Raw genomic sequence first — 26,037 nt, 5'->3', positions numbered from 1 at the left:
AAGGCAAATTAAAATGTGGGACACATAAATATGCAGTGAATGCCTTGTGATTGTAATGAGTTCAGCCATGTAAAACAATGAGCTGCATTCTGAAAACTAGTGCCGGGCGGAAAAAACAAAAATACATAGTATCTCACAAAAGTGAGTACATCCCTCACATTTCTGCACATATTTCATTATATCTTTTCATGGGACAACACTGAAGATATGATTCTTTGACACAGTGAAAAGTCAATACAGCTTGGATAAGTGTAAATTTATTGTTCCTTTAAAATAACTCAAAATACCACCATTAACATCTAAACCACTAGCAACAAAAGGGAGTACATTGCAAGTGAAAATGCTCAAATTGAGCTCAGTTTTTGGTCATTTGCCCTCGCCAGTGTCACGTGACGTGACACATTAGTATTACACGATCTTAGGTGTGAATAGGTAGCAGGTTTGTTAAATATGGTATTATGACTTTCACACACTCATACTGGTCACTGACAGTTCAACATGGCACCGCATGGGCGAAAACTCTCTTAAGATCTGAGAAACAGAATTGTTACTCTACATAACAATTCAGAAACCCGCGGCTCTTTAGCGCTGCCCTAGTGGCTCCCTGGAGCTTTTTCAAAGCCATTTAAAAATGGAAAAAGATGGGGGAACGAAAAATATATTTTTTGATTTAACATGATTTCTGTAAGAGCTTAGGGTTTAGGGTCTGTAAGAGGACAAACATGACACATTCTTCTAATTCATATTATATATAAAGTTAACTTCAGGCGGCATCGTACAACAGAGTCGTCAGGTGGTGCGTCATTCTCTATAGCAGGGGTGCCCAAGTCCGGTCCTCGAGAGCCCCTATCCAGCTTGTTTTCCATGTCTCCCTCCTTGAACACACCTGAATCAAATGATCAGCTCATCAGCAAGCTCTGCAGGAGCCTGATAATGATCCTGATTATTTGAGTCAGGTGGGTTGGAGGAGGCAGAAATGGAAAATAAGCTGGATAGAGGCTCTCGAGAACTGTGGTTGAGCACCCCTGGTCTATAGGATACACTGCAGGCAAAGCAAATATTTAATCATGAAGGCTCATTATGTATTTGTAGCCAACTTTTTTGATAGTAGGCTAATATAGATACATACATACAGCATGTGTTGTATGTAAAAGGCTTGTAATTTTTTTTGTGGCTCCAGAAATATGTTCTTTTGGTCCAATATGGCTCTTTCAGCATTTTGGGTTGCCGACCCCTGGCCTAGTCTATAAGATGATAGCCAACACCCTGAGCTGCGGCACAGAAGCCAAGACCATCCAGTGGTTTAACAGGACAGGTTTCACTTAGAACAGGCCTCGCCATGGTTGGGCAAAGAAGCTTGAGTGCATGTTCTCAGCGTCACATCCAGAGGTTGTCTTTCCAACAGTGACATAGGAGTGCCTCCAATATTGCTAATTAGGTTAAAGGTATGGGCGGGTCAGCCTGTCAGTGCTCAGACCATACGCCACACACTCCGTCATATTGATCTGCATGACTGTCGAAGTAGAAGGTCAAGGTAGCCTCTTCTAATGAACTCATTCACTTCCAGCCATTTTCACCGGTGCATCCTCTTCCCTCCTGGCCGTTTTACTGGATTTTTACTGATTTTGCAAGGCTCACAGAAAAATTATGTTCTATTGCTATATAAACATGGAACCCAACAAAAGAAAGATTACTCTCTTCTTTCAGCAGAAAAAAAATAGTTCATATCGTTTTTCCATTCTTTAGAAATCAGCATTAGAAAATAGCTTAGATTGAGCCATTTTCCAATTTCTGATGAAAAAAGAGAAATTGAGCTTTTTGTAAACGCATACATTTTGTAAACACAACATAACTTTGACTTTAACACAGCTATTTTTTGCTTTAGTTACATCCCAAATATCTTAATAATGGTTTCCTTTTACAAAATAACATAAACAACAAGACAAATAGAGCTTTTGATTGCAAAGTCACTAACTGAGAGATGATGCTGTTGTGGCCGCGACTGCCGGGGTAAACTTTTCCCTCATCGCCGCCTGTCTCATAACGATGGATTTTTTTTTTTTAGTCTTTCCAGCCCGGACTCAACGGCATCGTCCGATGCACTGTTGGTTCCAGTCGTTCTGCTCGGTCGTCCGCCACCTGGCATCCTGGACGTCCATTCGGTCGTCTTCCGCCGGTGCCCCGGCCGTGCAGCCGGCTGTTCGTTCCGTTGAATCGGGTTCGGGGTCTTACCAAATGCGCTACTGCCCTCCAGTGGCCAGTTTTATTGCTTTAAAATGGATTTTCAACTTTGTGCTTTGGAGCTAAGTTGAATCAGAACCTAGAGATGTCTCTTGTTAAAAAAGACGTATAGATACGTCTCTGGGACACTGAAACAATTAAAAATAGAACATATTTATATGTTTTTGGGAGCAAATGAGTTAAGATGAAGACGAGCAGAAGAACATGGCTTACTGGAACCAATCGTGCTTTGATGAGACTAGTGCTGCAACATTTAATCGATTAACTTGAGTAATTCGATTAGAAAAAAGCTTCGGATCAAATTTTTCTGCGTTGACGATTAGTTTCGTTGGTGGCATTGTAATGCTCTTTTGAAAGTGTTTGCATTTAGTTTTATTGATTTGGGTGGATACAGTGCCCTTTACTGGCAACAGTGAATATGCCATAACTGGTCTAACATGGCTGAATCCAACTGCTCCCTCTAAGACCAACATAAAGTGGTACCTCGACATAAGATCACATCGACACACGATCCTTTCAACATTCGACGTAAAATTTGACTCGTCTTTTGTCTCGACATTTGACGACATGCTCGAAATGTTTTCCCGCAAAACAGTAGCATGGCGGATTTTCAGAAATTGAGAGGAATCAACACGGGTCCCAAGAAGGTTACTGCAGGTGGTGAAGAAAAAGGAAATATGTGACACTTACCATTGAAATTAAAATGGAAATGATGGAATATGTCTACGATCTCGACGGTCCTCCTCCGACCTCCGTTCGCCAGTCGTTATAAGTTAAGGGGACAGTTATTATTATTGTCACATGTCATCATTTATATCAGGACGTGCAACACAACACGGCTACTGTTCGCCGTAGCTGACGCCAACAACAACTGAACAAGAAAAGTGAAAGTAAAAACTCTTTTCGCACCTCTCTCCCTCTCTCGGCAGTCACACGGTGCATTCAGGAACAGCATGCAAAACACAAAAGCCACATTAGAACCAGATTTGTTAGATTACCATACATTTTTATTATTCCGATATGCGTTTGTAATTTATTTGTTTTGCTATGTGTAATTGTATCTACAGTATTTATGAAAGTTTTAGCGTAGGTTTCTGGGCTGTGCAACGGATTAATCGAACGTATTATTATGGGAAAATCCCGCTCGACATATGGCCATTTCGACTTACAACCCAGGTCCTGGAACTAATTAAATTTGTATATAGATGTACCACTTTTTTGTTTGGTTTGTTTGTTTGTTTGTTTGTTTGTTTGTTTTTTAGCAAATATGTTTATACATTCGTTATTTAGTTTAGATGTATATTTAGCTTTTTTTTATTTATTTATTTTTTTTATGTGGAAATATGTGTCTGAACAATTTAAGAGCATTATTATTTTTTTAAAAATTGTATTTTTTAGCATTTAAGCTAGTGGACTTTTGCTTTGCAAGTTAGCCAACTGTTCTTTTGTTATACTTAGATCCTCATTTTTTTATATCCTTTGAAGCTAACCTCAGGTATTTTAATTGTTTTAAATGCATTTATTACAATTACAATTCTTCATAGTTTGAAGAAATACTGAGGTATTTTATTTTGTATTTGCATTTAATTTTCTTTTGAAAGTATAATCTTGGCAAGCCAAAATGAATTTTATTCCAAGCATAAACACTTGTTTTAACATATCCTAAAATTTATTCTGCAACGCATTAAATATTTGTAATCTGATTATTCGATTAAACTAATCGATAGATTAATCCCCTAGATGAGACCAAGATAAACTTCTTTGGTTTAGTTGGTGTCTGTAGCGGAAACCAGGTGACGGGTAGAAAGACAATTGTGTGTTGCCTACAGTCAAGCATTGTGGTGGAAGTATCATGGCCTAATGCTGCATGAGTGCTTTGGGAGCTACTGTTCACTGGGGAAACATGAATGTCAACTGTACTGTGACATACTGATGCAGACTATTATCCGCCCCTCCCTCGAAATTGGGCCGCAGGCCAGTATTCCAACATGGTAATGATCCCATCACGCCTCCAAGATGACCACTGCCTTTCTAAAAAGGCTGAGGGTAAATGTGATGGACTGGTCGAGAATGTCCACAGACCTATTATGTTCTGAACAAAATTAGTCATAGCTTCAGTTCTGTTTTTTTTTGTTCCAACAAAAAAAAAAAAAAAAATTGAGGGGGGAGGCACCCTTTGTCGTATATGACTTGTGCTTTTCAACCATTTTAATTGTTTGTATTTTTAGTTCCTACTGTATATTCATTGTTTTTTTGTTTTTAATTAGGGATTGTTCAAACTATACAAGTACTTCTAATTTGCAATGCCTAATTGGAGACAGTCACAGTGTTGCAGTAAGCAGTTGGGCTCTTCACCTCTTTCAAGAATGTTCTATTTGTTTCACCCGCGCCTTCACAATAATTGCCTTTTTTCCATGATGTTCCAGTATATCCAGCTTGATGTAGGGCTGAACGATATTGGAAAAAAACTCACATTCCAACTTTTTGGGGGTTTGCGATATTTAAACTGGAAGAATTTTCACAAATAGCTCTGTTTGGGAAGACTTTGGTTGACTCACCATGACCACATTGTATTTATATATATATATGTGTGTATATATATATATATATATATATATCTACTTATGAAATTAATTGGTTCTGGTAGTCCTTCCATAAACTGAAAATTCTGTTAGTACAGATGTGTTTACCATGCACATGCCCTAATCTGTTCCAAGCGCCCCAGAATTCAGATATAAATCTTTCATGAAGCATAAAAATTGCATCAAAACGTGTAACAAATACATGTCATAGTTAGATTATTGCACAATAAACATAAAATGAGAGCTGTGTACAGTGCACTCATGTGAAGCTGTCGGAACATGAGGGGGAATGAAGAGGACCCAGGGATACACACGTATACATACAGTAGAAGTCCATGTTACCCAATTGGATGCCCGAAAGATGCTATAAGTAGGTTATTTTCTTTTTTTCCCCATTGAATGGTGTCATAACCTGAAAATTCCGTTTGTAGAGATGTTTTTAAGTAGAGGTACTACTGTAATACCGTTTAATTCGGGATAAAGGGGTATCTGTGAATGATGAAAATTGCTGTATATAAAAGGGATCCAGGAGGTTAATAAAGTATTTAACACTGTATTTCACACTTCAACAGCAGCAAAAATATAAAACATATTTTGAACAAAAAATAAAGTGGTATGAAAAAGTATCTGAACCTTTTGGAATTTCTCACATTTCTGCATAAAATCACCATCAAATGTGATCTGATCTTTGTCAAAATCACACCGATGAAAAAACTGTGCTTCAACTAAAACCACCCAAACATTTATAGGTTCATCATATTTGAATGAGGATGGTATGCAAACAATGGCAAAAGGGGGAAAAATAAGTAAGTGAACCACCACATTTAATATTTTGTGGGCTTTAACCAGACGCTTCCTGTAGCTGCAGATCAGTCTGGCACATGGATCAGGACTAATCTTGGCCCATTCTTCTCTACAAAACTGCTGTAGTTCAGTCAGATTCCAGGGATGTCTGGCATGCATTGCTGTCTTTAGGTCATGCCACAGCATCTCAACAGGGTTCAAGTCTGGACTTTGACTTGGCCACTCAGAAGGTGTATTTTGTTCTTCTGATACCATTCTGAAGTTGATTTAGTTCAGTGTTTTGGATCATTGTCTTGTTGCAGCATCCATCCTTATTTTAGCTTCAACTATCTTACAGACGACCTCAGGTTTTCCTGCAAAACATCCTGATAAACTTTTGAATTCATTCTTCCATTAATGATTGCAAGTTGTCCAGGCCCTGAGGCAGTAAAACAGCCCCAAATCATGATCTTCCCTCCACCATGCTTCACAGTGGGGATGAGGTGTTGATGTTGGTGAGTTGTTCCATTTTTTTCCACCACACATGACTTTTTGTGTTACTCCCAAACAATTCAACTTGGGTTTCATCAGTCTACAAAATATTTTGCCAAAACGTCTGTGGAGTGTCCAAGTGCCTTTTTGCGAACATTAAATAAGCAAAAATGTTTTTTTACACTGCAGTGGCTTCCTCTGTTGAGTCCTCCCATGAACCCCATTCTTGGCCATAATTTTAAAAATAGTTGATGTGTGCAGAGAGATATTGGACTGTGCCATTGATTTCTGTAAGTCTTTAGCAGACACTCTAGGGTTCTTTTTTACCTCTCCAACTACTCTGCGCTGAACTCTTGGCGTCATCTTTGGTGGACGGCCACTCCTTGGGTGAGAAGCAACAGTGCCAAACTTTGGTCATTTGTAGACAACTTCTCTGACTGTCGATTGATGAACATCCAGACTTTTAGAGATGGTTTTGTATCCTTCCCAGCTTTATACAAATCAACAATCCTTGATCGCAGGTTTTCAGACAGCGCCTTTTAACCCAGCCATGATGCACATCAGACAATATTTCTCATCAAGACATTTCTTACCAGGTGTGTGTTTTACAGTGGGCAGGGCAGCTTCAAACAACTCATCAGTGATTCAAACGATATATTGTGAAAGCCTGGCTTGATGTGTATTATTATTCAGGTGTAGAGCAATTGTTTGGGGTTTAAAAAAAGGGTCTGGAGGGAACACTTTACTTCCCTTAAGGTACTTGGCTTATCAAAACATGGCCTGGTAAAGACACTTTACTGAAGCCGACGAAATGTGACATTGACAGGTTTTCCTTGTCTATATTTTAAAGCTTGCGTTCTATTTATTTTTCATAGCTTGTGGGTTATTACTGTGTTATTCTGTTGATGCCTCTTTCAAATTGAAGCCTTTGAGTTCCTCAAACCTGTTATTTTACGACTGCACGGCAGCTGAAAATAACTTTTAACAGCCACCAAAAGCATTACAACCACCACAAAATTTCAGACAAGATCCCAATGCAACAAGCATCACCCGCTGACGTTATTGTGTCAAATTTTAACCACAGCTAAAACATGTAATCTCAAGGAAATTTCTTAAGCAACCATGCAGAATTTTACCTCAAAATGTCCTGTTTCGGAGAGTGGGAAGGGTGTATTTAAAGGAAGGTACCGTGAATGCAGGCTTGTGCAGAGTGTACTCAAGTCTGAACCATATACCATATAACTTTAGTTGTCAAATTGGCTGAAGCAAAGTCCACTGTAGTTTGTGTCAAATCTGATGCATAGACTTGATTATTCAGCTACATGTGTTTGAGTTTTAAATCAAATATTTTACATTGGAATGTAGTGCAAAATCAATTTTTATATGTTCAGCCAAAGAAATATTTGGTACTGTAACAATGATGCTACATATTTTACCGCTTTAAATATTTTACTGTCATTTGTTACTCATGGATATAAACAAATATATTGGGGATGTACAGAAAGCAAAACTCAAGGCCGAAATGGAAAACCGAAAGGCCGAACACGTATATAAATTTTCATTTACTTCATTTAAAATATATATATACATTTCATTATTTACTGATTAATGCCCTTTGCCTTGGCATTGGTTCTACGACTCAGGAGGCTTGAGAAATGTAGTTTGAAAGGTGCCAATTCTGAAACCCCATGGGAAGGTGCGTTCCAGGCAGCAGTGAGCGTCTTGTGGCAAACTTTGAACGCGTCCTATAGCAGAGGTGCTGGTGTCGTCATAGCATTCTGTTCGGTGGACGATGACACACACACACACGTCAGGGCCAATGAAACCTTGATAAATGCACTTTCTTGGAAGTTTGGGTCAACAAAAAACTATTCCGTTATTCTATTCCGGCAAAACTAGTTAAGCTCTTTACAAGGCTATTGCAATCTCTCCTACTCCTGAAAATAAGACTTGCTGATTTCTTGTGCAACAAGTGGAATCGATCAAGAGCCAGGCGAGTGGGCCGAGTTCTAGCAGCGACAAAGCCGAGTGAAGTCAGTCCCGGCCGGATAAACGGCGACTGGCATAGGGGGTGTGGAATTTGCGGGGGAAAAAATATGACAAAAGAGGAAAATTTTGTCACGAACTCCATTAATGTCCAGCTCGGATCTTTTACATCCATTCAAAAGTGAGATAATTTGCTGGATAACACTAAATGACATATTTTATAAGCATTCATTAATGCTCATGATTGTGTCATGTCAAAATTATGATTCTCTAATGACAGTCTTATGGCGCCACTGTCAAATAAAGTGTTACCAAATATCGTAACTAGCAATTAATGAAACAACTGGAACAGTAACTGAAGAAATAATTAGCACAGAACAAAAATTTTGATTGTTATTTACATCTGTAGCATTGCAATGCATGCTAGGAGGCATGTTGGACAACAACAGCGTTGACAGCAGGTGGCAGCAGAGGTTGACTGTCTCCCACTAGGGAGCAGTGATGGCCAAAGCTTTGCAGCCAACTGGTTCAAAGCTTCACAGCAGTTCATTTGGTCGTATGACAGTTGTATGATGCCGCTGCCAAATAAAGTGTTACCGGTTAATTTCTTTTGGTGTAAATATCCAATAATACAGTGAGGACAGCTGCGGCTTATAGTCCAGTGCGGCTTATCTATGAACAAATGCTGTTTTCGTGTCAAATTTGTTGGGTGGTGGCTTATAGTCAGGTGCGCCTTATAGTGCGAAAATTACGGTATTAGCGGGCTGCCCCAACATGTGACCGCTAACTTTCGCTTTTTCAACTTACCACTTGCTTCCTGCTACATCACCGCTCCCCAGTCTGATTGCCTCTTAAAGGACCCTCGCTTAGTTACGGACATTACAGTATGACCAACATTTGTTGTTCAATGTTGATGAGCTGAAGATCTACATTCAAGTGTTGCATTTCCGAAGTCGACAAGAGACCCCAAAACCGTACAAACACAACGCCACACCCCTTTAGTGGCTTGGCGGTGAGTTACAGAGCAACGCGTTCCGTTGCTGCGGAACTGTCGAATGCTCATTAACGCCGTAGGGTCTATATTGTCGCTACGCCGTCACCGCAAAGCAGAAGCATAACTCAGGTTTAAGTCATCACAAGAGCACTAAGGTTTTTCACACTATTCGGTGGTAAATTTTCGGTCCTCAAAACCAAAAACTAATAACACATTTTTAGCTATTTTAAGCTATAAGTTTTCGGCGTTGAATTTTCAGTCAAGTCTATAAAATACATACAATTTTTTCATATCTAACAGATATACAGAAATTTTCGCACTAAGCCGCTACTTTTTCCCTCTCATTTGGAATCCCGCGGCTTATAGTCCCGCGCAGTTTACCGTATTTTTCGGACTATAAGTCGCACCAGCCATAAAATGCCCAACGAAGAGGAAAAAAACGTAAATATGTCGCACCAGACTATAAGTCGCATTTTTGATAAAATCCAACACATAGAACAGATATGTCATCTTGAAAGGCAATTTAAAATAAAAAATACAATGGAGAACAACCTGCTGAATAAGTGTACAGGATGATAATGTTACATGATGCATGAACAACGAAATGCGTACGTGGCCGGTATGTTAATGTGACACAGTATTAAGAGTTATTCAGATAACTATAGCATAAAGAACATGCTAACAAGGTTACCAAGCCATCAGTGTCACTCCAAAACACCAAAATGACATGTGAAATCATATAATAATGTATTAATAATTTCACACATAAGAGAGTATAAGTCGCACCCCCAGCCAAACTATGGAGAAAAAAAAAAAAAAAAAAAAAAAAACTGCGACTTATAGTCCGAAAAATATCGTATTTGTTGATTTATTTGGGTTAATAGGTAACACTTTATTTGACAAGTGTCATCCGGCAAATTTTGTCCCTAACTCCATTTATGTCCTGCTCGAAAATTTTACATGCATTCAAAAGTGAGATCATCTGCTGGATGACACGAAAAGACATCTGTCATAAGCATTAATTAATGCTCATGACAGTATCATGTATAATTATGACGGTCTTATGACGCCGCTGTCAAATAAAGTGTTACCAGGTAATATCTTGGTGTAAATATCCCATAATGCAGTGAGGACAGCTGCAGTTTATAGTCCGGTCTTGCTTGTATGTGAACAAATGCCATTTACGTGTCAAATTTGGTGGGTGGCGGCTAATAGGTGTGCCTTTGTAGTTCGAAAATTAAGGTAGTTTACGGACAGACAGTTGGGACTTAAGCAAAGCGTGGTTTGAGTATTGTCAGTAGATATATCTACATAGCCTGAGACCAGACGGCCCAGCCTTATTTTCTTCCATCTTTAAGATTTATTGGTAGAGATACACCACAAATGGCTGAAAACAATTCTGCTAAAATTTGACAAATCGCTCTATAGTGTGCACTTCTCTTGGTACTTGGTACTTCATACGTTGCAACGTATCCGGTGAATAAGGATGTGTTGGCTCGGCTTCGCTATTTACGCTTACAGTGAAACAGCATGTATCATAGACTCTCGCAAGGGAGTGTTGGCTGCACATAGTATTGCGTATATGTCTATACATGCCCTCTGCGACGTTCACTTCCCACAAGTAGATCTTCTCTCTTCTCACCCCTTTGAGCAGAAAACTGAAGAATACAGGCAGAGTTATGCTTCCGTGTCAGGCCTGCGCTGTCAAAGAAGACCAGATTTACGACCCTGCGGTGTAGCCTGACGTGTGCCTATTGAATTTTCAAACCCTAGCGTCACGTCGACGCATATGACGTGGCGGAAATGGACTGTGATTGGTCCGCTCTGGCTGTCGTTTTCGGTTCAGTGCAAAATCACCGCCATTGTAGAATAGAATCAAACATTATTTTTCTACATGCAAAAATGGACCAAGCTGATGGGAGTATCATCGAAGAGCAAGTCTCGTCAATACATCATAAAGATTGCCAAATGGCAAGTTCAGCGATTGAACATAAAAATGGAAGAACCACCGAGACGTGTGTGTTCGTAATCGAGTGGCCACACGAAGTAGTGACCCAGCCGGCCAAACACTGCCAGCTTTTTAACATTTTATGTAGTATTATTGGTTGGTGCACTTCAACATCAACATTGTGTACATATGTTTGCTGTGAGTCTGTGACTTATTTATGTGTCACACTTCAAGTATCTGAAGAATAAAGCACAGGTTCAGTGCCAAAAGAGTTGTTTTGATGTTTAATTTTCAACAACAGACAGTTCACACACGATACATCATCACTGATTCAGAGTGCCTCGGTGCTTTTATGATAATGTTGACATCAAGGCTTCCAACGCAGTTTGGGAAGTTCCATAGACGCTAGAAATCTGCTATGGCTTCCCACTGGCTGGTTGTAGAACACTGCAAACAAATTGGGCTGAAAGGCTTTGCAGACCTCGGACAAAACTCTGGACACAGAGCTCGGCGCCAGTTTGAAGCTAGCAGCCAAAGCTAGCTGGTTTCCACCCGAGGCTAGAACTCTATGCGGCATCAAAAGGTAGACAGACCGCCTCGAAACAGTCTTCTGTGTCGCCTGTGCCTCAACATTTGTAGGATCAACATTTATTCAATGTTGATGAGCTGAAGATCCACATTCGAGCGTTCCCTCTTGCATTGTTTATTAATTTTTTTCCTCTGTTAAACTAGACAAGAGTCAACAAGCATGCCCCAAAACCATACAAACATAACGCCACACCCCTCTAGGGGCTTGGCGGTGAATTACAGAGCTAAGCGTCACCTGGCCGGAGAACCATCGAATGTCGAATGACGCCGTAGTCGCTCGCCGTCACCGCAACGCGGGAGCATAACTCAGGCTTAAGCCCCTAACAATATGCATACTGAAATCAAAATTGCGATTGTCATGAACGTGTCTCGTGGTGTGAAATTATAGAATCTTGACACACACTTTTAAACAGAGTTAAAACCAAGTATTCACATCTGCTAATAATGAGAGAGGTAATTAAATAGGATGGGCTGATATGTCGACAGTGACCTTGTATAAGCTTACAAAAAAGTGAAGTACGAATGGAGGAAGGAAAGAGCTTGCAGGGAGAGAGTGAGCTTGAGGCAGAGCCAATGCCAGTTCATTTCTCATCCACTCACGCGTGTGCAACGAGAAAACGGGCGTATTCGTTAAAACACATTCTCATCAACTATTTTTGTAGGTGACAAGTGATAAAGGTTTACTCTGCCTTGAGCCGAATTGCCGCGGAGGAACGGTCATTTAAAATGGTTTCAAAATTGCAACGCTGTAAAGTGAGCAACAGCTGGCTCAAAGGTATTTAAAGTTGTCGAAACCAAAGCTAGCACCAATCCCAGTTTAAAATTGGGATGTGTGGCAGCGAAATGGGAGGAGCCACATAGGCTGACGTAGCCACTGTTAAGAAGTGAAAAGTGGGTGGACCAGTTATGGCATTTTCACTGTTGCCACTATAGGGTAGTGTGTCCACCCAAATCGATAAAACTAAATGCAAACACTTTCACAATAAACCATTACAATGCCACACTAATTAAATGAATCCTCAAAGCAGCAAAATTTGATACAAAGCTTTTTTCTAATTGAATTACTCAAGTTCATCGATTAATAGTTTTGTTGTCAAACTACAGGAAAGTAATAGCGCGTGGGCTACAGTCAGTAAGTGGTGGTGAGATAACCTCTTTTTGTTACCATCCACCTCTTTCTTGACAATCATGCTATTTGTGTGGTTTATTAAAAGTGATACAGTGCAATATAATGCCTTTGTAACATCAAAATCAGTGTCCCAGTTTACTGTCACAGTGTCTGCTGATGTGCAGGGTCCAGTCACTCTAAGTGCTGGGTGTAAGTCAACTGTTTTCCAGTCTGTTTCAGCTTCATCACATGATGTGCAGTGGTGCATTGATTTCCTCTTAGGAAAGGCCAGTATTCTGGGATTCTACCTGCAGCACTTTATCTTGTTAGAGGCACTAAAGTCATTTTCAAATATTTTTTACGTTTCATGCATAAGATAAATTGAAATACATAGAAGTCTGTCTTGGTTGAAGTGCTGTAGTTGTGTAGTTTTTTTTTTTTTTTTTTTTTTTTTTGATTGCAATTGACCTTTTGCAAACTTTTGTGCCAAAAACGGCTATTGATCAGTCATACGTCCTAACAAACATTAAGTACAGTTGTTCGATAATGACTTTTTAACCGATATCCCGATATTGTCCGACTAAAAAAAAATCAACATATGACGACAAGCTCGAAATGCGACAATTTACAATAGCGTCGATATTTCACTGTCATCTCATCATTTCCGTAAGGCGGATTTTCTTGTGAGAGAAATCAACATGGGTCCCAAGAAAGCTAGTCCGGGTGTGTCTACAATCTCGACGGTCCTTCTCTGACCTCCGTTTGCTAGTCTTTATACTGTAAGTTATTGTGACAACTATTATTACTATAACTAGGAGTGGGAACCTCTTGGTACCTCATGATATGATATCATTTGCGATACAAAGCGCACGATAACAATATGGCGATACAACAATTAGCGATACACTGGTCAGGAAATCATTCTAGGATGTTCTACAAGACAACTAATAATCAGAAAAACCACATCTTTCTGCAGTAAGTTCAAGATGAAGTTCATGATGTCCAATCAATTTGAACTTTGAGAGTGGCAGCGAATGAACCCCTCTCTCTTCAAATGGGCCCCTCCCACTTCTATGCCAGTCAGTGGTAGCCAATGCCAGGCAACGAGGCAATTTCGGGCCATTTTTTTTGTCATTACCTGTTGATTTTGGGGCATTTTATGGGTCACTTCCTGTTGATTTTGGCTAACAGAACAGGACGTGACCTGTGATTGCCACGAATATCAGAAAAAGTGCCTGAATGCTCTGGTTTTGAATGAACTTTCATTCACCCTTCCCAGTCCCAGTGGATTAATGGCAGCCATAGAGTTAACTGAGACACTATTATGGTGGAGGATTTTGGTAGCAACCTGTTGGTTTCCTTTCTTTATTTATTTTTTTTGAACATTTTTAAAACAATATCTCGATTCTTGGCATGAGCTTATTGAAAACCTTTTGTGATACATACTATCATGATATATCACCATTTCGATATTTTTTTCACACCCCTAATTTTAACATCTAGGGATGTCCCTATCACTTGAGCGGAAATCGGGCAGATCACGCCATTTTTGTGCAGAAGTATTTGCACCCCTTGTGATTTTGCAAGTTCACCCACTTAGAAAATGGGTAGAGGTCTGAAATTCCAATCATAGATGCATTTCCACTCGTAGAGACATAATCTAAAAAAATCCAGAAATCACATTGTATTATTTTTTTTTTTGTAATAATTTGTCATTTATTGGGGTTCATAAGTATTTATACCCCTGAGAATCAGCAAAAATTATGACACTCAAAGAGTTGTCATACTACGTTTTAAAAACGTCCAAAAGGGTACACATACTTCTGCTCCTCACTGTATTTGACAGACGGACAGAATGGGCAGGTCTTGTTTTGAACTTTAAAGAATTAATACATTTAAAAAATGAAAAAAAATCTGTAGTTGCTCCTGAATTTTTGACAGTTAATGCCATTCCTTATATTTCATGTAGACATGAAAGAATATAGGGGGGAAACTTGGGGAAGTGATCATAAAGTGAACACATTTTCATTTTTTTCTTTTTCTGTATTGTGCTGGGGGATTCTGAAATTTAAGACCTTTTGTATGTTGTATCCTAGCAATGAGTGAAGCTCTTTTAGTAGGACCAATTCACTTCAGGGTAATTACAGCCCTCTTGGATTGAAACTACTTACTGGGGGCTTTTTTACATGCAAAAAGGATGTAGTAAGATACCTTATGTGACCGGAATTTGAATAAAAAAAAGCTTCCCATGGACCTTAATTATGTATACTGCAATGATTTTAAAAAGTATTCCAGCAATGAAGTCTTAACGTTGAAAGCATGCGTTTTCCGTTGACAACCTATATTGTAATCACTTTTAATCATAACTTTGACCTTTTATTAATATACATTTTTTTATTCTTTGTTTTCAGATGTATGCAACAACTGCCGGAAAGTTAAGAGGCTGAATGCCCCTGTGAAACACCAAAGAAAACAAATGGTGGGCTCTTAAAATATTGAATACACTGTGCTTTTGTTGAAGTTGATATGAAAAGGAATGATTATTTTAGTCAAAATGCATGACACAATGTTTTTATATTTTTTGTTACTCTTAAGCATTGAAGTCTAGGAAGCAAACCACAATGAAAAGGATTTATTTTGAGAGAAACTCAAATAATACTTCATTGACAACAAATATTTTCTATAAAGAGTCATAGCATATTAGCATGTTATAAAAAAAAAAAATACAAAAAAATGCTAATATGTTCTGCAATGAAGAGTTGAGCACACATGTATAATAAAAAAGCAAATGCTGTATTTCAAGTTCAGCTTTATTGTCAAATATGCATATACGTAGAACATACAGCACAGATGAAATTGCTTTCCTCTCTCCCCACGTGTTAACATGCGTATAAAAACACAGAGCATAAAAAAATAAAGAAATAATAATAATAGACAAAAATAATAATAAATAAGATAGCAACTGGACTATGTACAACAAAATTATTTTTAGTATTTTTCATCTTATAATCTGCAGGGACTTATATGCAAAACTATTAAAGGAACGACTCAACCAAAATGACCTGTTAATTCTATACTGTGATGCTCACAAAAAAATGAGGGACGATTTACACTTTAATAATGTAAAGCTGAACTTGCTTTCACATCTGCAAACAACGATAACAAGTCTTGGCTGGTCATTATTGTTATAGTTTTTTTTTTTTTTTTTTTGGGTGGGTTGGGGCGCTACTTTGTAGTTTTTCACTTATCGCAGCGGGTTCTGGTCCCCATTAACCGCGAAAAACGAGTGATCACGTTATATTAAACACATTGAGATGGTTATATATTATATATTTTGAAATAATGCAAAGATCAACTTTTTTAAAATTACAGGCAAATAAGTAGACGACCATAAATGAATATAAATAAATTAGGGCTGTCAAACGATTAAAATTTTTAATCGAGTAAATTACAGCTTAAAAATTAATTAATCGTAATTAATCGCAATTAATCGCAATTCAAACCATCTCTAAAATATGATATATTTTTATGTAAATTATTGTTGGAATGGAAAGATAAGACACACAACGGATATATACATACAACATACTGTACATCAGTACTGTATTTGTTTATTGTAACAATAAATCCACAAATGGCATTAACATTCTTTCTGTTAAAGTGATCCACGGATAGAAAGACTTGTAGTTCATAAACGATAAATGTTATAGTTACAAGTTATAGTAATTTTATATTAAAACCCCTCTTCATGTTTTCGTTTTAATAAAATTTGTAAAATTTTCAATCAAAAGTAGAGTTAATATAATAATAAGAAGAATAAAAATAACAATAATAAAAAGAGTGAAAAGTTTTACGTGTATTTTGCATAGCGATTTTGATATGGAATGCCAGTTCATTTTGCATTGTTGTTTAACTGTGTGTCAGAATAGGGCCTCATTACTATAGACTGAAGTGCTTTTCTTTTTGTGAACATTATTTTATTTTTTTTATTTTTTTTTTTGAGAGATAGGAATATTATTTTTGTTGTGCTTTCACTAAACGATACTTATGTTTGTTGTGAAGGAGTTGCCGAAGCTTATGCCAATAAACTGCGCGGTCCAAAGAACGCCTGTGTCCACTCGCCTTTACTGTATAACATATACAGTATCTGTACATATCTTACCCAAAATACAACAAGAGACACATAATTGCCACTAAAAGAAAGAAAACTTACCGAAATATGTGTGGAGCACAAATAGCAATTTGCATTGCATTGTGAATACAGCATAAACGTCTCACAACTACTAATTCTCCCACGTTTAGAAGAAATAACATGAGTATGGAACGGCGCTGCCCCCAAGCGGCCGGTGGCATTCTCTTCACTCTTAATGTCCATAAACGGCCTCATTGTAATCCAGTGGTCTCAAACCGGTCCTCAAAGGGCCGCAGGGGGTACTGGATTTCATTCCAACCAAACGAGACAAATACCTTTTCACCAATCTGGTTTCTTACAAGTGTAATCAGTTGATTGCAATCAGGTGCTGCTTATGTTAGTAGAAACCTCATTGGTTGAACTGTTTGTGCTGGATCTGTTGGAACAAAAACCAGGACCCACTGCGGCCCTTTGTGGAGTCGGTTTGAGACCGCTGTTGTAATCTGTTTGAGGCATTGTGCGAGCGGGTCATTCATTGCATGCGTTAATTGCGTCAAATATTTTAACGTTATTAATTTTAAAAAAAATAATTAACGCCCGTTAACGCGATAATTTTGACAGCCCTAATTTGTAGACATATAAACTTTTACATACTAGTTTCCATCTACAGTATATAGAAAATGTACAACCATTTACTTTAACTATCACCATTAGCACCAGAATTCTATCTTACTTAATGTATTTTTTAATAGCTATAAACTCTGGACTATATTCAAGTTTTTTTTTTTTTTTTTTGAAGAGGTTGGGGCGCTGCTTTGTAGTTTTTCACTTATCGCAGCGGGTTCTGGTCCCCATTAACCGCGAAAAACGAGTGATCACTGTACATTAAACACATTGAGATGGTTATATATGATATATTTTGAAATAATGCGAAGATCAACTTTTTTAAAATTACAGGCAAATAAGTAGACGACCATAAATGAATATAAATAAATCTAAATGTGCACATCAACATGAAAGATCTAATCTGGTAAAGATCTGATCATTTTTATTAATTCAACAAGTTTGTTTGTTTGTTACCTTTCTGGTTTGTTCTTTTTGTCTTGTTCCAGAAAACACGTGAATTTGAACCAATCAGAGCGAACTATCCATGCTGATCACCTCAGTCTATCAGCCAATTGAACAGATAGCTTAGTCCAGGGTGGTTTTCTGCGCACATCTACGCGACTCGTCAGACTCTGATACACTAAAACAGAGTTGTTGGGCTAATAATAGATAATAAATATCGGTGGAAACTGATGACGCTACACTAGCACATTATTAGGCTTGTTGGCAACACTTGTGCATGTAAATCTGACGTTTGTAGATTTTCTTTTGACAGTTGCCGTCATATTTTTTCGGGATCAAAGTACCGCTCCGGTCCTGAATCTTTTACCAGAACTGTGCACCAGACGGTTCTTTCACACCTGATTATTATGCTTTTTTTTTTCTTATGTGACTTAAGGCTGAGTTATGCTTCTGCGGCAGACGTACGCAATCAAGGCAGACCCGATTTACGACCCGCCGCCATTCTGACTACGTGTCGCATCAACGCGTGGTGACGTGACACAAATGGACTGTGATTGATCCGCTCAGACTGTTGTTTGCGGTTCAGCGCGAAATCACTGCCATTTACAAACATTCTTGCGCTAACGACCACCTCCGCAACCGTCGCCTGCGCCTCAACATTTGTATGATCAAGATTTGTTGTACAATGTTGATCAGCTGAAGATACACATTCAAGCGTTCCATCTCCGTTGGCATTGTTGTGTAACCGAAAGAAAACTAGAGCAAGTCGACAAGAGTCCCCCAAAACCGTACAAACACAACGCCACACCCCTCTAGTGGCTTGGCGGTGAATTACAGAGCAACGCATTCCCTTGACGCAGAACTATCGAATGCTCATTGACGCTGTAGTCGCTAAGCCGTCACCGCAACGCAGAAGCATAACTCAGGTTTAACACGCTGGAGCGATTTATAGTCTGAAAAATACGGTATTTAAATTTGGACACAGTGAACGAGGACTAGGGTTCTCTATTTTCATTGGGTGTAGATTGTTTTTAAGAGTCTTGTCTTTCTTCTATTCTTTCCATTAGATCTGCTGCCATGCCACCGTGGGTGATATGTCAACTTCCAGTGATAGCAGTTCGATCCATGCTATTGATGGCTGTACTTGCGACTTTCTGGGGCCTTACCTCAAAGCCTGGTTTTGCTGTACAAGGAACAGACTCATCTAGCAATTATCCCACCTTTATACGGAATGATACAGAATTTGAGCACCTCGCGTTGCATCCTCACCCGAGTGTGGGTCGAGTTTATGTCGGAGCGCGGGACAACTTGTTTCAATTGGATAAATTTCTCCAGCTTGAACTTCAGGACCACACCGGACCAATCATAGATAGTCAAGAGTGCTTGCCTCCTGTAACTGAGAGTAACTGCCCTCAAGCAAAGCTTACGAGCAACCACAACAAGCTTTTACTGATTGACGCATACTCCATGGAACTCATTACTTGCGGCAGTGTCAGCCAAGGTATCTGCCAAAAACGAAGTCTTGATTCTGTCAACAAAGTCCTATTCTCTACGGAGACGCCGGTGGATACCCAGTATGTAGCGGCTAATCATCCCAATGTCAGTACTGTTGGGCTCATCGTTCAGTCTCATCCGAACAGGCAGCCGGTTCTTTTTGTAGGGCGAGGCTACACAAGCAGCCATCCACCCATTGCCACAAGAAACCTGGACCAGGAACCCATCTTTTCTTATGAGGAAACTGCAAAGTTGGCTGTGGCCGGGCGTCTCTCTGAATACGACCATCATTTTGTTGCATCCTTTGCCCACCGTCATCACGTGTACTTCCTTTTCTACAGACGTGACTTGAGGTCAAAATCACGCGAGTACCGTACCTACATCTCTCGTTTATGTTTGGACGATCAAGCCTATTATTCATACGTGGAAGTGCCCTTGACGTGTCGTTCCCGAGCAGGAAAAAATTATAATCTCCTTCAAGCGGTTCAGCTCGGGTTTTCCAAAGATGGCAAAATGAGTCAAGGGTCTGAGATTGTTCTTGGGGTTTTTTCCACTCGGCTAGCTTCGTCAAACCGACCGAGTGAGGAATCTGCCCTATGCGTGTTCAACCTGGAAGATGTGGACCGCAGGATTAACTCCACCAGAGACCTATGTTACACACAGATGGGCCAAGAGTCCGGAATGGAGGCGGCCTACATTGAGTATGAAGTCAAATCGAAATGCGTCAACTTACTTGAGGTGAGTGACACAAACATTACTTTTAAAAACAAACATTGTGCCATTTATTGTGCTTTTAAATTTGTGAGGTGTCCACCATCATTATGGTTTTTGTTGTTATTATTTACATTGGTTTGGGCTCTAACCACTCATTAAAGAAATTAGTGCTTCCACTAACGATTATTTTTACAGTTGATTAATCGGACGATTCAATGATTAATTGGATAAATCTTAATATTTTTCCATTACTTTCACAAGTTGTTTTAGGCATGGACAAAATGGATGACTATTTCCTTCAAAAATATTTTATTACAGCTTCCTGACTTAACAATAGTCTACAACTGTTTTACATACATAAAACCTATTAAAAGCTTTTAATAAAGGTTTTGAGTATAAAGCATTAAGACTTTCTCAGTACACAAAACAGACTGTTCATTCAAATAATAAAAGTGTATTTTTTTTCTTGTAGGTAAAGCGCTGATATAAATTGTGTCAGTGACTCATTTTGAGAATTTGACTGTTATATGAATGGGTTTACGTGTTTGGTTTCTTTATAAATAGAAATGAGACAACTTTACTATTTAACAGTAACTGAAGTGCTAATATGCTCTCCAAAACAATACAAGCGGAAACTTAAGACCTTAATTAGCATCATCGCTAACTAGCTTAGCGCTCCGTGTTAAGTAGTAACGTCTTAGCAACAAAGAATACAAACAAAATAATTGGCTTCATATAATCACCTCTGACGGAGGCCCACTGTTTGTAACAACATAAAATACAATCTAACGCTACTTGGCACTTCGTAAAATTACTGTACTGATTCAGCAACCCAATGTTAGTGTAGCAGTGAACTCAAATCTCTCTTGCTCCAATCACTGGCGTGAGCGTCTCACATTACACACAAACAGGAATCCAAACGGTACTACCCATAGCTGCTGGAAAAAATCGGTTATCAAATTAGTTTGAAACTAATTAATCGATTTTAATCGATTAGTTGGTGCAGCCTTAAAGGAGATTAACTTTTAAGCTTGAAGAAGAATACCGTATACGCATATCATAGCTGAGGATGGAAATTTGTAAGAATTTTGAGTCCATTATTGATACTGCTTAGAAATGTGATTTCATTGATACTAGGGCTGAGTGATATTGGGAAAAAAACTGTCATTTTGACTTTTTGGTGGTTTGCGATATCCAGTATTTTGATATATATTGCGATATTAATAACTAGAAGGATTGACTTGAATAGCTCTGTTTGGCAAGACTTTGGTTTGACTCACTATGACCATATTGTATTTCAATAATACTTTTTAATCCAGGCAAGGTGGTTCGTCTGTGAATGATGAACATTCCTGTCTATTCAGGAGGCCACACACATGCTGCTTTTATGAAGCAAATACAAGTTTGCGTGCTAAAAAAAAAAAATCAATCGCACCTTCTGCGATGGGACAAGCAGACATCGCAATGGCGATGTTCAAACGATGTACTGTATCATGCCGGCCTAATTAATACCTTAACGATTTTCATCGGATAAGGGGATGAAATTGATACAAATTACAGTATATCGATATTGTCAATGACTATTTCAGGGACAGTGGTCACGACAGTGGACAGCTATTCAAAGACTGGTTTTGACCATATAAAATAAAAAATTTTTTGTTGTTGTTGACACTAAAACACTGACTCAGTCATTATACCAATCAGACGTAACAATACTGTCACATGACCAAACATAAGCCTGCAATGGGAAGTTCCATGATCACGTGACATCTTGAAAGTGTTGATAAGATAAACTATTTTACATAAAACACTGAAATCAACCTTACTTGAATGCGCGGATTTGAAGCTCTCGCCCAGTTTCTATTTGGCAACAATATAAGACGGAAATCCGAAGCTTTGATCGTTTCAATGTCATGTTAGGAAATACATTTTCTCCACTAGAGGGCACTCAAGCTCCTTGGAAAGGTGATGTTCAATTTCTGTAGATTATTCTACATGATGATTTTTACAAGGTTTTTTTGGGGGGGCCTAATATGGTCATATAATGGGTTATAGTACAGTATAAAAATAACAGCTCATATAGATGACGTTGTGTTGCGAAAAATATGCCATTATTAAAAAAAAATAAATAAAAAAAAATGTGGCATTGTAAGCAGTTATTCATAGTAGCTACACATTAAGTATTCTTTTAGCTGAATACCTTTTTAATTGTAATTGAGTATATTTTTTGAATGACTACTTTTACTTAAATAATATTATTTTGAAGTAACACTACTCTTAATTGATCAAAATACTTTCCGCAATCATAAGATGATTTTTGTCCATTTTCTGGCCCAATATGGTCATGTTATGCAATGTGAGGTTATGGTATTATAATGATAACAATTCATATACTAGTAGATGATGATGATGATGATGATGTACTGGGGGTAAAAAAAATAATCAGAAATCGTAAGCACTTACTCATCACTTATGTACTCTTACTCTTTTGACCGAATACTTTACTTGTACTTGAATACATTTTTTGGGATGACTACTTTTACTTCATATTATTTTGAAGTACCGCTATTCCTATTGAGTAAAATATTTGCCGCCTTCGCTACCCACTTTTGATGAAGCTAGAGCAGGGCACGACTCAAGGAAAATGCCTTTGAGTCCATGTTCGCCACAAAAGTGAACCGCCGGCAGCCACAAAGCATCCGTTAATTTAAAGCTGGGGCGTGAGTAGCCTACCTCGCCGCGGTAAGCGGAGGGAATTCGTTGAGTGGGTGTGATGTTGGACGTTGTGTATTGTTATCAGTGTGGAATGGGCAGGCGAGGTCGTGGCTGAGTGCCAAAAATTGCGGAGGAACTGCAGTGGCGGGTCACCAATATGTAACATATCTGGAAACCGCAACTGCTTCAATGACAGTGTAGGGATTTTTTTTCAGTTGGAATATAAAGAAACTGCAGCTAGAACTAGTTTGTTCAGATCATCCTATTTAAAAAATATGCTTGTTAAAAACGGGGCGCAGGGGGTGACACAGCTTTGTGGTTTTTCACTCTACTCAATCGTTTGTGGTCCCCATTAACCGCGATAATTGAGGGATGACTGTTTATTCACCAAACATTACATCGTTAGCCTTATAACTTAATGGCATTGAACTTTAATTTTAAATGGCACATGTAGGAAGTAGCACATGTAGTTTGTTTGGGAAGTGATTAAGATCTACCTCTACCCTAATTAAGGCTCGGAGGCCGTTATGTTTGGAGTTTATTGATATTAGATTTTTATGAGGAAGGTGAAATAAGAACAACAAAGACAGTGATGGTATGCACACGTCTTCTTGACTTCAGACATTGAATCGAAAAAGACACAACATGGAAGAACACTGTCACTCCACGGGCCTGCACCTCCTGGGTGAGGTGCATCCTGGTCCTAGTGTGCATCACACACATTAACCCGCTCCCTCACCCCCCTTCCCCGAGAATGGACTCACACTTGTCTGCTCGCTTAAGAGTGCGTTTCTGATGGCCGGCTGGGAGCCGAAGGCCTGCTTGCTTGTACCAGGGATTAACAGCGCACTCATCTGCTTTTTATTTATTTATTTTTTAGGTATTTTAAGCACATCACATGTGATCTCTCTCGAAGGTTATTATAGCTTTCCATTTGTAACTTTTCACATTTTAACATGCAGTGGTGTGACAGCATATTGAAATTAAGATATATCGCAATACTTCATATTCCAAAAGGTTATCGATATGCTTCCACCAAGAATTGATATATCGTTCTAAAAAGGTGTCAGTGTTTATAAAAAAACATTTTTTTTAAATGAACCAACAGGTTGCTAGCAAAATTTTCCACTCAAATATTGTCTGTTAACTCATTGGCTGCTATTGATGGCGCTAGACGTCCAATTCATTTTGACTGGGAGGGGCAAATGAACGCCGTCAATGGCACTGAAACCAGAGCATTCAAAGCCAGTCTTCCAAGGTTTGGGAGAATTTAAAGGTAACTTGTTGTTCATTTTAGGGTCTTTACAGGTTACTTGCTGTTGATTTTGAGTCACTGCCTATTCAATTCGGGACATTCCTGGGCCACTTCCTGTTCATAACAAAATCAACAGGAAGTGACCTACAAATGCCCCAAAATCAAGAGGAAGTCACCAAATATTTGCTGCCACCTTCCACTTCAAATGGATTGGAAGTCTACTAGTTATAAACTAATTCCAATTCACAGCAGAAGGTTGGAAAGAGTTTTTTTTTTTTTTTTTTTTTCTTTAATTAATAGTTATGTTGAAGGACGCTATTTTCTCTCTTTGTCCTTTGCGTGTTCTTTGAATTTCGGGTGGTGAGAATGTAGCCTGGTACACCAAACTCATCGCCGTCCCAGCTATTGAGTCTGGCCACCATTCAGCGGATAAAATTTCCAGGACGGAGCAAGCCACAGCAAACCGACAGCGGAGTGGACCAATCAGCGACGGGCGGACGTGACGTTCGTAAAGCGACGAGGGACTTGCACACAGAAGTAAACATACGAGGAGAGTGGAGTTTATTCAACATGGCTAGCACGAGACAGACTTGTCAATGACTTGTGTCGATATTTTTTTGGTAATTTAAAACTGAATTTATCGCTGATTGGAACGTATTCTCGGCTCTCCTGTTCGCCGTCTGTGTTGTTGTGGAGACGACTTCCGGCGCGCAAGAGTGACGTTGCTCATTAAGAACACGTCACGCAAATAAACTAATCTGATTGTACGGAGGATTTTATTCTTGCTTGAGAGGCCATTAATGAGCTGGGTCCCAGACTATTCTCACAGTGTTTGAAAAATACAGCGAGAACATTCTGGCCGTGCCAGGCAGTGAGTGCTGGTAAATGAGAGGCTGGAGATGAAAAGGTTTCCTTCGAAGGCTTTATAAACAGAATATTCTGGGCATAAATGTGATACAGGCAAAGGGTGCGTTCTAGCAATTGTGCGAAGAAGTACAATAGAGGCAAGTCATTTATACTGTTGACAGGAAGAAACCAAAACTTACTATACGGACTTTTAAGCCCCCTTGAACTTTTCAACCCTTGGCCACATTTCAGCCTTTCAAGCAGAGACATAAAATTCAAAATGTTGTCAAGAATCCACACTAATTGGGACACAATTGTGATGTGGAATGAAATTTATTTTATCTTTTATACTTTTTTAACAAATAAAAACCTAAAAAGTGGGGCGAACAATATTATTCAGACCCCTTGCATTAATCCTTTACAGCGCTACCTTTTGCTGCAATTACAGCTGCAAGTGGCTTGGGTTATATGTCTCAGTTTTGCAGATCGCGAGACTGAAATTCTTGCCCATTCTTCCTTGCAAAACAGCTGGAGCTCAGTGAGGTTGCATGGAGAGTGTTTGTGAACAGTCTTCACCTCTGCCCACAGATTCTCTATTGGATTCAGGTCTGGACTTTGATTGGGCCATTCTAACACCTGAATACGTTTATTTGTGAACCATTCCATAATAGATTTGGCTTTGTGTGTTGGATCATTGTCAAGTTCAATTTTTGTTTTCATCTGACCACAATACCTTCTTCCACATGTTTGGTGTGGCTTGTGGCAAACGTTTTATGGATATCTTTGAGAAATGGCTTAGTACGTGCCACTCTTCCACACGGGCCAGATTTGTGCAGTGTATGACTGATTTTTGTCCTGTGGACAGACTCTCCCACATCAGCTGTAGATCTCTGCAGTACATTCGCAGCGATCATAGGTGTCTTGACTGCATCTCTAATCAATCTTCTCCTTGTTCAAGGTGAAAGTTTTGAGGTACTGCTGCGTCTTGATAGATTTCCAGTGATCTGATACTCCTTCCATTTCAATATGATTGCTTGCACAGTGCTCCTTGAGATGTTTAAAGCTTGGGAAATTTTTTTGTTTCCAAATCT

At 38.9% G+C, this 26,037-nt stretch overlaps 1 protein-coding gene across 5 annotated transcripts in view; it reads left to right on the top strand.

The window, feature by feature from the left end:
• Positions 1-26,037, top strand: part of plxnb1b (plexin b1b) — a 189,709-nt gene that overhangs the window by 75,689 nt on the left and 87,983 nt on the right. For 4 of the 5 annotated variants that reach the window (XM_057847056.1, XM_057847057.1, XM_057847055.1 and 1 more), the window contains exons 2-3: positions 15,134-15,201; positions 18,990-20,154. In XM_057847056.1, coding sequence (XP_057703039.1) covers positions 19,000-20,154 — 1,155 coding nt within the window. In that variant the 5' untranslated portion in view covers positions 15,134-15,201; positions 18,990-18,999. Of the gene's footprint in view, positions 1-6,042; positions 6,122-15,133; positions 15,202-18,989; positions 20,155-26,037 lie in introns of all 5 variants that reach the window. The other variant, XM_057847054.1, reaches the window with a different exon arrangement.

The sequence above is a fragment of the Corythoichthys intestinalis genome, chromosome 9, assembly GCF_030265065.1.
Source record: "Corythoichthys intestinalis isolate RoL2023-P3 chromosome 9, ASM3026506v1, whole genome shotgun sequence".
Classification (NCBI taxonomy): domain Eukaryota; kingdom Metazoa; phylum Chordata; class Actinopteri; order Syngnathiformes; family Syngnathidae; genus Corythoichthys; species Corythoichthys intestinalis.
Note: the sequence above shows the minus strand (reverse complement) of the source record. Positions and strands in the feature narration are given on the sequence as shown.